This window comes from Podarcis cretensis (assembly GCF_951804945.1).
Source record: "Podarcis cretensis genome assembly, chromosome: 14".
Taxonomy (NCBI): Eukaryota; Metazoa; Chordata; class Lepidosauria; order Squamata; family Lacertidae; genus Podarcis; species Podarcis cretensis.
Window position 1 is genome coordinate 10,863,948 of NC_137183.1, and position 14,934 is coordinate 10,878,881.

The 14,934-nt window shown below is 43.2% G+C and overlaps 1 protein-coding gene across 1 annotated transcript; it reads left to right on the forward strand.

The window, feature by feature from the left end:
• The first annotated feature begins 159 nt into the window (after positions 1-159).
• SENP8 (SUMO peptidase family member, NEDD8 specific) lies at positions 160-11,441 on the forward strand. The gene is made up of 2 exons (XM_079953506.1): positions 160-498; positions 9,075-11,441. Exon 2 carries the CDS (start codon positions 9,117-9,119, stop codon positions 9,750-9,752), a length of 636 nt encoding a protein of 211 aa, XP_079809632.1. The 5' UTR covers positions 160-498; positions 9,075-9,116; the 3' UTR covers positions 9,753-11,441.
• The last annotated feature ends 3,493 nt before the right edge of the window (positions 11,442-14,934 follow it).

A 14,934-nucleotide genomic window follows, 5' to 3' on the forward strand; every position in this document is an offset into this window, starting at 1 on the left:
CACACGAAGGCACGCGCAAAGCCCTCCTCTCCAATCACGCCTCGTCTTCCCTCATCAATCCCCGCCCTTCGCTCTCTCTCTCGGGCCCCCTCCTCCGCCGCCGAGCTGTGAGGAGAACACGCCCAAGTCCCGCGCGCGCGCGCGCGCACGAGCGAGCGAGGCTCGTTCTCCCTCCCCACAGCCGCGCCCCAGCCCAACCCGCTCCCTAAGCCCCGCCCACGCACCTCAAAGGCGGGCGAGGGAGGGGGGCGCACGGGCGGCAACAGCCGGAGCAGCTGCGCCTCCCACTCACTCCCCCCCTCACCACCACAGTCTGGGGCGCATTGGTCCCGTATGTTAATGAGCTCCCCTTTCTTTTTTGCCACTACCGCGCGGAAAGGAAAGGGAAGGGGAAGTTGCTCTCCTGTTTGACAGCCCTTGGGTTGCTAAGCCCGCCGCGCTTTACGGCCGCCCGCAGCCACCGCGAGAGCGTCGTGAGGAGAATGAGGCCGGCGCCAGGTAAGGTCTTCTTCCTCCGTGAGGTGTGTCAGTGGGGAGCGACGGCGGCGCCGCGTGTGGAGTTATCCTGCCTCTGGGGTAGAATATTATGGAGGAGGACGAGAGAGAGAGAGAGAGAGCTGGTCGGCGGTGGGTCGCGAGGGTCCCCTCCCCCCGCCGGCCTCTGGGCAGCGCTTCCCTCCGTCCCTCGGTGTCAGGGACCGTGGTCGGTGGTCGCAGCCTCCGCTCCCCCGGGCGGGGGGTGGCCTTTCGCTGCCAGAACATGATCCCCTGGCCTCCAGGATGCTGGTCTTCAAAATGAAATAAAGTTTGACCTAATCATTCCAGAAACCTGCATGAATAGATTCATGTCCGCCAATAACGAAACTGTATTTTTAATGTTCATTACGTAGATATCAGTGCATAAGTAGCCGCAGCGAGTCTGCATTTCAATTGGATTTTGTGATGTTACCTAGTTGCTGCTGCTGCTGCCATACTTTAGCTTTGGTGAAGGCCATGTACCTAGGAATCGCTGTACCAGATCTAGTCAAAGGCCGCTTGACTCAACCTCCAGAGCGGTTTGCAAAAGATAAAGCAGTAAAATCAAGAAAACTTCATAACCCTACAAAAGTTAAAATGCTGAAGCAGATTTAAAATTATCTCAACTTTCTAAGCATCTTGGTAGGCTTATCTAAACAGGACCATTTTTTGCATGTTCAGAAAAGCATAGCCCTCTCCTGGTTGTGTTCCCAAACAATGGAGCTTCTGTATAGCTTTCATTAGTAGCTCTTGACAGACTTATTCCCTTCATTAATTTGTTTAACTACCTCTAGTGGCAGTGGTTTGTGTAATTTTTGATCATGTCCTTCCGTATTTGCATTTTTTTTTCTATAGAAAAAGGCCCCCAACATCGTGCTTGTTCCTAATAGGGGAGGTGCTCCAGCCCCTACATATTTTTGGTTATTTTCTGCACCACTTGCAACTCATTACATTTCTTAAATAAACTGAAGGTAACCTAAGAAGCCATGCTTAGGAGACATTAAAAAAAGTCACACATTATGGCACATAATTGCATTTGGCAATGCACAAAAAGATGGAAGTAAAAACATATAATCAAGTTGGCCCACTTATGAAATTAGCAATACAATCTTACACATTGCTCTCTAGGAAGTATAACTAGCATCACATCCTTAGATATTAGCTTCTTATGGCATATAAATGCTCTTTACAGGCCACAATAAATCTATTGGCATTTTAAGGTGCCAGAACTCATGGTTTTGTTTTGTTTTTTAACAATAAACAAGCAGCGGGATTGAAGAGGAGAGAAGCACCCATTTTTTCATGTTAATAGTTTGTTGTGGTATAAACTTGTAGCATAATAAATATTTTAATCTTTAAGTGACACAATACTTTTGGTTTGTATTTTTCTGTGACAGACTAATCTGAGCAACCACCTATAGGGTTGTGTTACATCCAGAAGTAAGCTCTGCTGAGTTGGGCCATATTCCCTTGGTAGTTATGGTATTATATACAAAATTTGAAAAAGAGCCCTGAAAAACAGAGCTTTTCTTCCTCTGGTGTCATTTCTGCATTCACCACCCATCTTAACTTACAGAGTTGGGATAGGTTTGAACCTCAAAGAGTCTTGCGGCACTTTCACTGAGGAAGTGGCTTTTAGTCCTTAAAAGCATATGCTGTAATAAAATCTGTTAAATCTTTGAGGTGTCACAATACTTATTTTTTCCTTTTTGTTGCTGCAACCAACAAATCTAATTACCTCTCTGGAAAAGGTTAAAGCCAGCACTTTAGATTGTTCACGGAAACAGACTGGGAGCAAATATCGTCATTTTGAAACTGGAGGGGTATGTTCCCTTCTGTTGGCCCTACTTAGCAATCTAGCCATCACATTTTCAACCATCTGCAGTCTCTGAGCAGTCTTCAAGGGCAGCTCATTATGGTAGTCCAAATGAGATGCTACCAAAGTATGGCTAACTGTGGCCAGGCTGTCTCTTGTCCCCGTGGGCCATGACTGGTGTTTTCAACCCAACTTATGAAGGTACTTCATGCCACAGAATATACTTTAGTCTCCAAAGACAAAGGTAGACCTACTAACACCCTCAGACTATCAACTTGTGTTTTTTGAGGGAGTGTGGCCTGAGCATCTTTCAGAAGTATTGTAAGAGCTACCTGTTAGGAAAGAGGCCACAGCTCAATGTTTGAGACTAAGATTTGTTTGGAGAAGGTTCCAGGCTCAATTTTGGGTATCAACAATTACATTTCTACCTTGCCATCATGTGGGAAACTTGCTGGGCCTAAAAAAAGCCCCTGGCATGCTTTCCCCCTTGCTAATTGTAGGCTCCATTTCCTCTCCGTTCTATAGCATATACCATATGCTTTGTCACATCTCCCAGGAAACTGAGTTGGTGTTTAACAAGGATTTTCTTTAGATGTGGGATTTATATGGTGAGTCACTGTCAAGAGGTTTCAAGTAACAGCTAATAGAACGAGCAGTGCTTCTTTGCTTTTGGGAACAAATGTATGCAAAAGACTGCCAGTTATGTGCTCTGGGAGAAAACTGAAAAGCTACTGCATTGCTGTAAACCTGAGTTTGCAGGTGTTTAAGCAAAGAACAGAATGCAGATTAATTCTGTAGCTGTGCAAGGCCTGGTGGTTAAATTTTGAAGTTTGTGGCCATTGGCCATCAGCATATATTGTGACAGCAAATTCTATAGGTTAACTATGTACCGTGTGAAGTAGTACTTGTTTTTTCTTTAACAAAAGGTACATAACACTTGATTGTAAGAAAACCTCTAAATGGTTTCCTTCCTTCCATCTGACCTGAATCTCCTACCATGAGACAGAGAAGAACTCTCTATCTACATTTTCCATACCATGCAAAATTTCACATCTCTAACATCTTTCCTCCTTTCTCACCTTTCTTCTGACCTAAAACCCCAAAAATATTCATTTCCTCATATGGGAATTGCTCCATCTCCCATTTTATCTTGGTTGCCTTTTTCTGCATCTTTCCCAGATCTACAATACCCTTTTTTGAGACGTACGGTAGTTGTATTGCATTACAATATTGGCAGTTTTGTTTTTTATTCATTTCATAATAATCCCTAGCCTGGAATTAACCTTTTTCATATCTGCTGCACACTGGTGCATTTTTTTCTTTGGACTCTCCACATGACCAAGATCCCTTTCCTGGCCAGTCATCACCAGCTCAGGCTCCATCAGCATGTATGTGAAATTGGAGCTTTTTGACCCAGTGTGTATCATTTTACACTTAACTTTATATTGAAACATATTTGCCATGTTATTGCCTATTCATCCAAATTGGAAAGATCCTTTAGGGGCAATCTGCAATCTGCAATCTCTTTTTATTTTTAAAATTCTGTTGTCAGCAAACTTGGCTACATTACTGATCATCCCTAATTCTAAGTCATTTATAAGCAAGTGTTAAAAGACAAAATCCCAGGAGTGATTCTTGTTAATTTTTAATTTGTCAATAAGGTTTAGAAGTTCATTTATTTTGTCGTCACTATTTGCCTCAGTTCTTCAGCCTCGCGTCCTGCAAAAAGTCAGTTCAGGTACAGGTATCTGCCCTTCATCCTCCACAAGATGTAGGGCAGAGGCAAATAATTCAATAATTCATTCAGGTTTTCTTCAATGTCTTTATTCTCCTTCAGCACAACTTTTAAATTCCTTTTTGTCCAGCAGTCTAACCACCTCACCAGATACAGATAGGTAGCCGTGTTGGTCTGCCATAGTCAAAACAAAATAAAAAAAATCCTTCCAGTAGCACCTTAAAGACCAACTAAGTTAGTTCTTGGTATGAGCTTTCGTGTGCATGCACACTTCTTCAGATACACTTCTTCTGAAGAAGTGGGCATGCACACGAAAGCTCATACCAAGAACTAACTTAGTTGGTCTTTAAGGTGCTACTGGAAGGAATTCAGATACACTTCTTCTGAAGAAGTGTGCATGCACACGAAAGCTCATACCAAGAACTAACTTAGTTGGTCTTTAAGGTGCTACTGGAAGGAATTTTTTTATTTTGTTTTCACCTCACCAGAGTGTTTCCTGCTTCTGTTGTATTTAACTAATTTTTATTGTTGGTCTTAATGATCTTAGCAATATATTCATCAAATTCTATTTTTGTATCCTTAATTACCTGCTTACCTTTTTGTGGGTGCATGTTTGTAGTTCAATTATTCTTCTAATTTGGGGAAGATTTCCATTTTCTGAAGGAAATCTTCTTGCCTCTAATAACTTCCTTGACTTGACTTCTTCACCACACTTGACACAGGAATAGATTATAATGGCATTTCAAGGTTACCCATACATTAGAAGAGATTGTAATCATAATCTTCTAAGATTCAATGCTGGACATTCCCTTTCAAATCGTCTTGGAAAATGGTAGATTATTTAATTGTGAAGACTGGTAAGGTTGATAATTATTTCTTGGGGACTGGCCCGAGACAACATATTTGCATCCATGGAAGACTTAATTGCTTTCATATTTCTATTTCTGGATCATCACACATTGCTCAGTGTCCCAGACACACATAGCATTGATAATGCTTTTAAAAATGTGTGTAGTTTATCTTTCATTGGTATGTAGTGGCAAGCAGGCATCTCACATCTTATTTATAATGATAGTAATAATAACAATGTCACATCTTAGATAAATGATAAGGTTTTGTATTCTATCACTTTTTAGACATTAAGTACTCTACCATTGCCATTAGATATTCCCAAAGTATTTTGTTCAAAAATCAGGCTGTGGTAGAATTAAGGGATCCTCTCCTAGTGCAGAATGCCTGGTCTCGGGGAGAATAAGAACTAAGGATTTTGAAAACTGAAAGCTTGTCTTGACAGTTGCACTTATGGCTGCAATTAGGAAACAACCTCTTTTGTGAAATGGGTTGTTTGTTCAGCTTTCTTTAGAACAGGGGTTCTCAAGCTGTAGTTTGTAAACCACCAGTGGTCCACGAGCTCCACGCAGGTGGTCTGCAGGAGTGGAGGGGGCGGGGACGACAGCTAGATGTCAATAAGTTAGCCAGCATCTGAACACATTAGCTATTTCTTGCCTTGGCCCTGTCTTTCCATCGGTCAGTACTAAACCCCAGCGTTAAGTGAAGTCATGTGATTTGAACCACCTGTGGAATCCCTGGTGGCTAAGGGTGCAACAGGGTTTCTGCTGATGATTTTGAGTAGCTGTGCACAGCTACAGTGCGATCAAGTTGGTGTAAGAGCTCCTGTGGAGAGGCACAAGAAGAATTTTGCAGGATTAACTCTCAGCCATCTGCCTGAGACCTTTAACCCACGTGGTACTTGGACTTTCAGTGGAACCCATATCCCCACCTGCAAAGAGAGTTAAAGAACAGTGAGGTCAGCACCCTTTCTCTGAGATTGCTTTGGGTTGTTTTTCACCTGTGAATATATGCACTCAGCATTAAGAAAGATGATTGAGTAATCCACCAAGATCCTCCACAATTTTCAAGTGGTTGGGAGGGGGGAATTGAGAATAGATAGCCTTGTGAATTGAGAATAGATAGCCTTCCATAAGGCACAGCAGTTCAGGACTCCAGCAGTAGTTTCCAGTATTATCTGCTAGCAAACTCTGAGGATTACTCATGTATTAAAAGATGTTTTGCAGCCAAAGGATGATTCCATAAACATCAGAACCAGCCCTGCCTTTTTTCTTATTTTGAATCTCAAGGATGATTAAGAATAGAGCTGGCTGAGTGACAAGTTGTGTTAGGTAACTGTAACTGCTCCCCTTATATTTTATTATTATATGTTTGATAACGCTCAACTGGAATGATCAGTGCCTTGTGCATTGGTTGGTAAGACATTTCATTTTGACAAACGTGGAAAATTCTAGACACTTAAAAGAGTAAAAAAAAAAATCTGGTTCCCTGGAGATCTTCCCTCCCACTGGTATATGCATCCAGTATGTTTCATGTACGGTATATCACTTTAGTTTCCTTGTTCAGATCTTAAAAGGATATTGCTTAATTTTTGACCTAACAAAGCTTGACAAGGTTCACTGGTTCATCTGAAGAATTAGTGCGTAAATTTGACTTTTCTTTGTCCCATAATCATTTATACTGCAGTTAGAAGCGTCCCACTTCCTTTCTGATGAGTAAATAAACCAGCACATTTGATTTCATTCCTGCAGAATTGGGTGGGTGCTCCCTGGTTTGCACTGAGTCATGCCAGAGGGACAATGTTTGCAGTGCACAGGCTGTGCTTTCAGAAGGCTGGACCAGATCCTGGGTGATAAAGAATTGATATTTACAGAACATGAAGTCTCAAATAATTTCACGGCTACATTAATTTCACCAGTAAGCCCTGCTGAACTCTACAAGTCTCTGATTTCAGGGCTAATTTGGGGCTGATTAGTACTGGTAATTAAAAATATGCTCTCAAGTCCAGTTGATGTTAGACCACCTGTCATGGAGCACCCTGCATATCAGATTATTGTTTCCTACCTGGCTTCTCCTTACACTTCCTATTGCACTCTTGCCAACCTTCCTCATAACGAGAGCACTCCAGAATCCCTTCCAGTTTATCTGGAAAGACAGTTCACTTTAGAGAAGCAGCATGGGCATGTTGGATGCCGAAGTTAATACGGAACTAGAAGTTATACTGGATACAGGACAGTTGCTAAAAACTGCAGCCACGTGTCCTGCACTCCTTCGGTACATTCACACATGGCAGCATGCCACCATTTCCTCATTCCTGCACCACACAACTGGCAGCTTTGGCAGGAACTGAAGAAATGGAGGAAAGGTATCTGTAAGCGTGCATAAATGTTCTTGAGAGAAGACTCTGCATGGGGCTGTCATTTTCAGCAGCAGCCCCATGCCTGGCATAATGTCTAGTTGCAGCCTGAAGGCAAATCTTGAAAAAGTCTATTGAATAGAAGAGAAGGCGGTTGTGGAATTTTTCTCTCCTGCTGCCTAGTGGGTTTGTTAGAAGAAAGGCGGAAAGTTCTCTGGAATTGTTTTTAAATAAACCATGCATCATAAGTCCATCACTTGCTAGGGTGTATTCTATAGTGCCATGAGCTGTCCTCTTGTGTTTTAAAAATAATTTTGGATATTTAAAGGAGCCATCTTAATGATCAACTAAGTAGATCATTTAAGCAAGCTTTGGTATTTGAATCAGTGTGTCATCAACTATATCATATCTTACTTCAGATCTAGCTGGTAAATTATGCCATAAAACTACTTACTTTAAAGTGGTTTGATACCTGTGACTTTTCCCCTGCTTTTGCCTTTTTGTCCATCTAGAGGAAGTGTACAGGTAGTGTCTCTGGTACTAGGCACAAAACATATACAGCCTTGCAGATTCTAGTATTGGCTTAAAAATAGAAGCTGCACCTCATCCCCTCCCGTGGACTGTAATGGGTTGTTACTGTTTATAGTGGTGTATTGTGGTACCTTACATAGTTCAGTAAAGATAAAGGAACCCTGACAGTTAAGTCCAGTTGCAAACGACTCTGGGGTTATGGCGCTCATCTCGCTTTAAAGGCCGAGAGAACCGGCGTTTGTCTGCTTCTGCAGACACTTTTTCTGGGTCATGTGGCTAGCATGACTAAGCCGCTTCTTGTGAAACCAGAGCAGCACACAGAAACGCCGTTTACCTTCCTGCCGGAGCAGTACCTATTTATCTACTTGCACTTTGACGTGCTTTTGAACTGCTAGGTTGGCAGGAGCTGGGACTGAGCAACGGGAGCTCACCCCGTCACGGGGATTCGAACCGTCGACCTTCCGATCGGCAAGCCCAAGGCTCAGTGGTTTAGACCACATCACCACCCATGCCCCTACATAGTTTTACATGGCCTTATTTGCAATACTTAGACTTGTTTCTTTGGTCTGTTATTCTGGTATGTATTTTATTTAAGTTTATATTCCTCCTTTCCTCCAAAGAGTCTTAAGTGATATACATGTCCTTTTCTATCCTCACTACAACCCTGCAAGTTAGATTAGGCTGAAATATGGCAACTGTAGGTGAACCTGTCCCTTTTATTTTGGTTGTAGCTGAACAAATTGGTTCTCCTGTTTATGTTTATCAGTTACAAGCATCCACAAAAATGATGGTTGGGGAAAGAATCCCTGGTCTTTTAATAAGAAGAATGCCTAACTGCACATATCCAGTCCCACTTAAGCAGAAGTTTAGAGAAGGCAAGAAACAGCAGAGTCTTGTGCTGTTTGTTCCTTCTCTGTACTCCAGTACAATACCCTCAAGCTCTCTAGCAAGCTCCCAGAATTTGAGAGAGGGACAGGATCTTCCCTCACCTATGCTCAGGTTTGAGTATGAAAAGGATTCTTCTCCCACTGTTTCTTACCTTTTCCCTAATTCAGGGAGACTAAATGCTGTTTCTTCCTCTTCTGCATGTGCCAGAAAACTTGGGGGGGGGGGGAGGAGTTTGGTGGCGATCATAATCACGTAGGGAGGCTAAGACAACCCTCAGCAGGTTAACTGGCACAATTCCACGACTGAGTTGGTCATCTTCAGCAATGAGAAAAGCCCAACCTATTTTAATAGTAATCTGTTCTTTTCACCCTTGATTATTTTAGGCGTTGGTATTTCTCTGGCCGCCGTGAGTCTGCCTGGATAGAATGGACCCTGTTGTCCTAAGTTACATGGACAGTTTGCTGAGACAATCAGATGTCTTGTTGCTGGATCCTCCCTGCTGGCTCAACGACCACATCATCGGGTTTGCCTTTGAGTACTTTGCCAGCGACCAGTTCCAAGACTTCTCCGATCAAGTGTGCTTCGTTGGCCCCGAGGTGGCTCAGTTCATCAAGTGCACAAGCAGCCAAGAGGAGCTGGCCCTATTTCTTGAGCCTTTGAACCTCCTCCACAAGAAAATAGTGTTCCTGGCCATCAACGACAACTCCAGCCAGGCTGCTGGCGGCACACACTGGAGCCTACTAGTTTACTTCCAAGACAAAAACCGCTTTGCTCACTATGATTCCCACACCAGGAGCAACTCTGCCCATGCCAGACGGGTAGCAGGGAATTTGGAGGTCTTTCTCGGCAAGAAAGGCAAAGTTGCCTTTGTAGAGGAGAAGGCCCCTGCCCAACAGAATAGCTATGACTGTGGGATGTACGTAATCTGTAACACAGAAGCTCTGTGTCAGGAATTTTTCCGGGGACAGCAGGAGCCAGTGCTTCAGCTCCTTACTCCCTCCTACATAACAGGCAAGAGAGAAGAATGGAAGGAACTCATTGCTAAGCTGTCCCAGAAGTGACCTGCCAATCTCCAATTATTGTTGTTCTTGTCTTGCTCTCAGTGCCTGAGGGGAGGGAAGCTTGTACATAGGGTTTTCCCAACAGAAAGAATGTATTTACCTCTGTGTTTCTGCACTGCCTTATTCTGCTGCTGATCAGAATAGAGCTGAGTCGTAGGAAAGTTACATGTCTTCCCTGAAGTGTTGGGCAGTTCTGGCTTTGGCCATTTATCCCACCCCCTTCCAATATCCCAAAAAATTCTCACAACACCCAAATTCTTTGTGTGTGATCAATTTTCAGTGATGTCAGTGACATTGTATATTTCTGCCTTTATTCAATTGTTTCAGCCATCTTTCAAAACTCATGCAGAAACCATCAGAAGTCAGATAAGATGTTATAATGGTACCAGCCATCTTGTTTCAGAACTCCCCAAAATATTGTTCCTGCTTTTCTGAATAAGGATTGTTGCATCAAATGTTTTGGCTACCTTGAGAAAACTGTACACATCAGTATGATGACAAAAAAATTCTATATTGTAAACCTTGCTGGCAAGAAATACGGTAGTTTCTGCTGTTCAGTTTCTAGCAGTTTTTCCTGCATCACTTTGATGTGTTTTAGCTGGACTTAGTTCCTAGAACTAAGGATTTCTGGATACACTTATGAAAACAGGAGGGCATGAGAGCAATTTTGTATTTATTAGGGGCATGGATTGGCTTTGATTTCCACTACAACAGCAAGTGCACAGCAACTTGCTTCATTCTGCTCTATGCCTTGTGGGGAGTAAGTTGGGAATCTGCAACTTAGAAAAGCAGCATACTGGTAACAAAAGGAAGCAATGGATTCATTAGTCCTCTTGATGTGTCTCCTGCTTGCAGCTACTCTTCACCAGTAACAATAAGTGGGGTGGTAGGGGAACTATCCTCAGCTGCATATGAAACTCTTCTCTTGCTGGGTAACACTGGATTGCTTCCTTCTGTGAAACATGCAGCTTTGCTTAAAAAAAGTAAGTGGGCCCTATCCTGTTGGATAGCATACCCTGGTGGGTGGTGGAGCCCAAATGGCTGTATCCTTTGTTTTTCCTGCTAGCTTTTAATTTATTTTGCTATTTACCAAGGAATGATGCCTTAGCCGCACGTCCTATTTCCTAATGCTGCACAAGGAAACACAGCAAACAGGTTCTTCAATTATTCAAGTGTGTGATGGCACTGTTGGGGCAGAAAAGCTTTAATCATTTTTTCATTGCACATGTGTAGAGAGGAGGCCTGATGACTTTTACTCTGTTTGGGAAAATCTGCAGCCAAAAATAAAGAGAACTGTCACTTCAAAGAGTTGTGTTCGGGTTTATCATGGGGGCGTTTGTTCTCGTAGCTCCCTTAAATAAGCAAGGGATGTGTAGGATACATACATAACAGGAGGGAGGAGGAAGGTCTTGGAGCAAGCATCCCTAGAACAACTGCTCTGTGCATACCTGCTGTCAACCTGCTGTTGTGCCTGGCTAGAACAAAGTCATTAGACTCGAGCCCCTTCCATTTGTTTCTTGTTACCCCAAAAGAAAAGGAGCCTATCTAGATGCCTGTCAAAATATTTGTGAAATGGTAGTGTAACATAAAAAACTGAATCACAGTGAAAGCAAAGAGTATGATTCATTTTTGCAGTAGGGAGGATGTTCAGAACAAATTAAGACTTAATAAAAGTTTAATAAATAGCTATATGTTCCTCCACATGTCTGCTTTCTGCTTTGATTCCAGTTGCTGCTAATGGAATTATTTGGGATTGAAGAAGGGGCAGCAGGAGTTTAGCATCTAGGAAGGTAAGTACAGGTGATGGTGGTGGGATAAAACTTTCACAAGAAATAGCCAAGAAAGGTTTAGGTGACTTTGAGCTGTTTGTTTAGAAATGCTTGACGCTGCAGGACATGATCCTGAGCATTGGGGAAGGTTCTTTTTCTCCCATCTCTCCCTTCATACTACAGAACACTAGGAAACTTGCAGTGTGGTCCTATGCACATTCGCTCAGAAGTAGTTCTCACCATATTTGATGGAACTCTCTCCAAGGTAAATATGCCTAGAGAGGTTTAGTACAGTAGCCTTCAGGTGAAACTACTTCTCTTTATATATGGAGAAAAGCAAACAATTTCAAAATAGCAAGGGCGTCAACCAGTAGAAAGAGAAAGACAAACACTTTTTGTAAGATGGGAGCTGCTTATATACTGTTTGTCAGATAAGCCACAAAGGTTGGTGTGATGTGTGGGTGGGGAGAGAGGGAAGCAGCGGTGTATCCAGTTAAGATTGCTCACTGCTTGCCATATGATGCCTTGCCAGTGGGAGCCTTCAGTGTTCAGAACTTAACCGTTTAAACAGATCAACAATGGAAAAAGTTGCTCAGGGAGGTTGTGGAAACGCTCAAAGAGGCTGCTAGAAAGGGAAGGTGTGAAAGCACCTCTCACATGTTTTAGACATGCAGCTGGCTTAAGGACTGTATATAGATATGGAAGGTATGAGCAATAATCTCCAAATTGAAACAGGAAGCCTGTATTCTGCTGCTCAAGGTACCCATCTAATCTGGCTGTGTGCTACAGCCAGCCCTGTTTTGATAAAGGATAAACTTAGCTGACTAGTTCGTTGGGTTGCACCCAATTTGGTAGGTGTTCAAAAAACTTACATGCCTCCTCTCTAAAGAGTGACATAATGGGAAAAAACATCTTTTCAAAGAACCTTTAATTTGAAAATCCCAAATTGTCTGTAGTTGGTATCTCATAGCAACCGTTATATGTGGCATGTGTCCTAAATACAGAAGAGGCAGTTTCAGTGTGCATGAAGTGTGGAATGAGTTGTTTTCCCACGTTTTTTAAAAAAATCTTGCAGAGCAGCTTTTCAGGAAACTGGAGAAAGACTTCTTGCACAGGGGAATAGAGGAAAAGCTAAGGCTTTCTACCAACGTAAGTGAAACAACTTTGCTGTTTGGGAGTGTCAAAATCCCACTTGGCTTTCCAGCCGATATCTTGGCAAAACCTCTGGAGGCTTTCTGCTGACCTCTGATCTACACACCTTTCTTCCTCTGGAGTGGGACAGGGGGTTAGGCATACCAGCAGGCTTATCTTTCAAAGTGTCATGTTGATCGTGGAAAAATTTCACCCAGGAAACTGCTCAACCACTTTTCTTAACCCTTAGCCTATTCCACTTTTCATGAATGGATTGTTAAAGCCCAGTCTGTAAACACTGTAATCCATGCATTGTGTTTTTGATAGCCTTAAAAATCTATAGCATACTCGCAGTGCCAGAAAAACCTGCTGGACAGCTACTGGAGCTAAGGCCAAAGGCCTGCTCTTTTCTGGGTGCAGCCAGGGCCATCTCTAATGGAATATTGATGTAACAGCTGGGGAGAGGGAAAAGGATGGGCAGGAGCCTAACCATTGTGTTTCCTCCATTGAGAGGAAGGGCTGTGTTTTAATTAGATACTTATGTGGATTTTTATGTTGCTCTTAGTGCAAAAAAATTCAAGGCTGTACGCCTGGTCCCCCCTGCCCCCGCCCTCCACTTTTTCTTACAATAACCCTGTGAAGTAGATCAGGCCGAGATCAGGTAGGGACAGACCCAGGTTCAGCCAGTGAGCTGCACGAGTGAGCAGGGAGTGCACCCACACAACACCAGCTCTTAATCTGGTTTACTGATTAAGCCAGAGGTCTGCTCCACTAACCTCTTGCCCTGACTTGGTCACAGCAACTTTTTGAAATGGTAAAAGTGGATAGTTGTGCCCTCTAACCAAACGGTACGGAAGATCATAGAGGAGTTGGCTACAGCTGTTGTTATCTGTGCACCTATCATACATGCTGACAATCTCAGGCGAAGTTCATAGATGTACAAAAACATTATTGCTTGCCTTTTGAGAACGTCTGTCAAGTCTCATTTAGATATCTTCACAATTCCTTATTTACATATGGATGTTTTGTGCATGTGCTGGTTCAAATACATCAAGGACCTTTCGTGCTTTGCAGGATATGGAGAAGGACCACAATTCAGTGGTCAAGGACACACACTGCATGCAGAAAGTGAGTCTCCAGGTTGACAGGAGATGGGACAGGTTCTGGAAAGCCAGATCTCATCACAGTGGGCAATACCTGGAGAAACAATCGTGACTTGGTATAACTCAGCAGCTGCCTCTGATCTGTGTATAACCCCGTTTTGGTAGGACAGGGTAGCTAAAGCAGCTAGAGCTGGAAAAGCCACAAAGAGGCTAAAGCACTTTTGCAGGCTGCGTGAAAAAGATACAAACCAAACTTATATTTCCCTGTGCTATTTGGACAATTTCTCACCACTACAGAAGACTTAACTATATGGAGAAGCTGGGGTGGTGGCAGGCTTGGGATAGGATGACACAGCCTCCATGCCAAAGAAGGCATTCATAATGAAGTGGGAAGTTATCACTTGCAGGAGACGGAGGGCAGGATCCAGAGAGAGAGTTGGGGGGGGAGAGGGTAGAATCAGTGGGTAGCATTTTATAGATCTTGCTTATTTCATTGAAGCCCACCCAATTCCCACCCCCTCCACATGTGTTTTTATTGTTTGTAGTTACTGCAAAGATAGTCGCTGCTGAATAAGCTGGGTGAGGTTGCAAAGTGTGTCTCATTGGCACTGCAGAAGCACAGCTCCTTCAGGAGAAAACCAGGGGCAGCTCAAATGGGACATGTTCTCCAGTTGTCACACTAGCAAGCTACCTTTCTCTACTTTCCACAACTGCTAATTCTTTAGGTAAACTGGACAGCAGAATGGAAACAACAAAGAAACAGCGTCTAGGCTGGGGAAGATAGCCAGCTGTGATGTTCCCCCTTCAGGGTATCTCCCCCCCCCCTTTTGCATGCACATGGAGGATTTTACTGCCCTCTTGTGTACATAAGAATGATAAAACACTTCCATTTAAGCATTTACTGCTGAACACCTCTAAGGAAAATAAACGGCTTGCAGTGGTCCCAATGCTTTCCTTTGGAAGTATCCTGATGTAGTCATTGACAGCAGCAAAAAGAACCAGCACATAGTGTGCTGTGGAAAAGGTAGAGAAGTCTCTGGATAGACGGACAGGCAGGCTCATACTGGTGCTGGAGCGGCAAACATTCATGCTTAATGATGAGCCTTTTTATTAGCCCAGACCTTTCAGAATGAATACTTAAACAATTTTGTTCACTGATGCTGGAGATTTTCTGCTGCA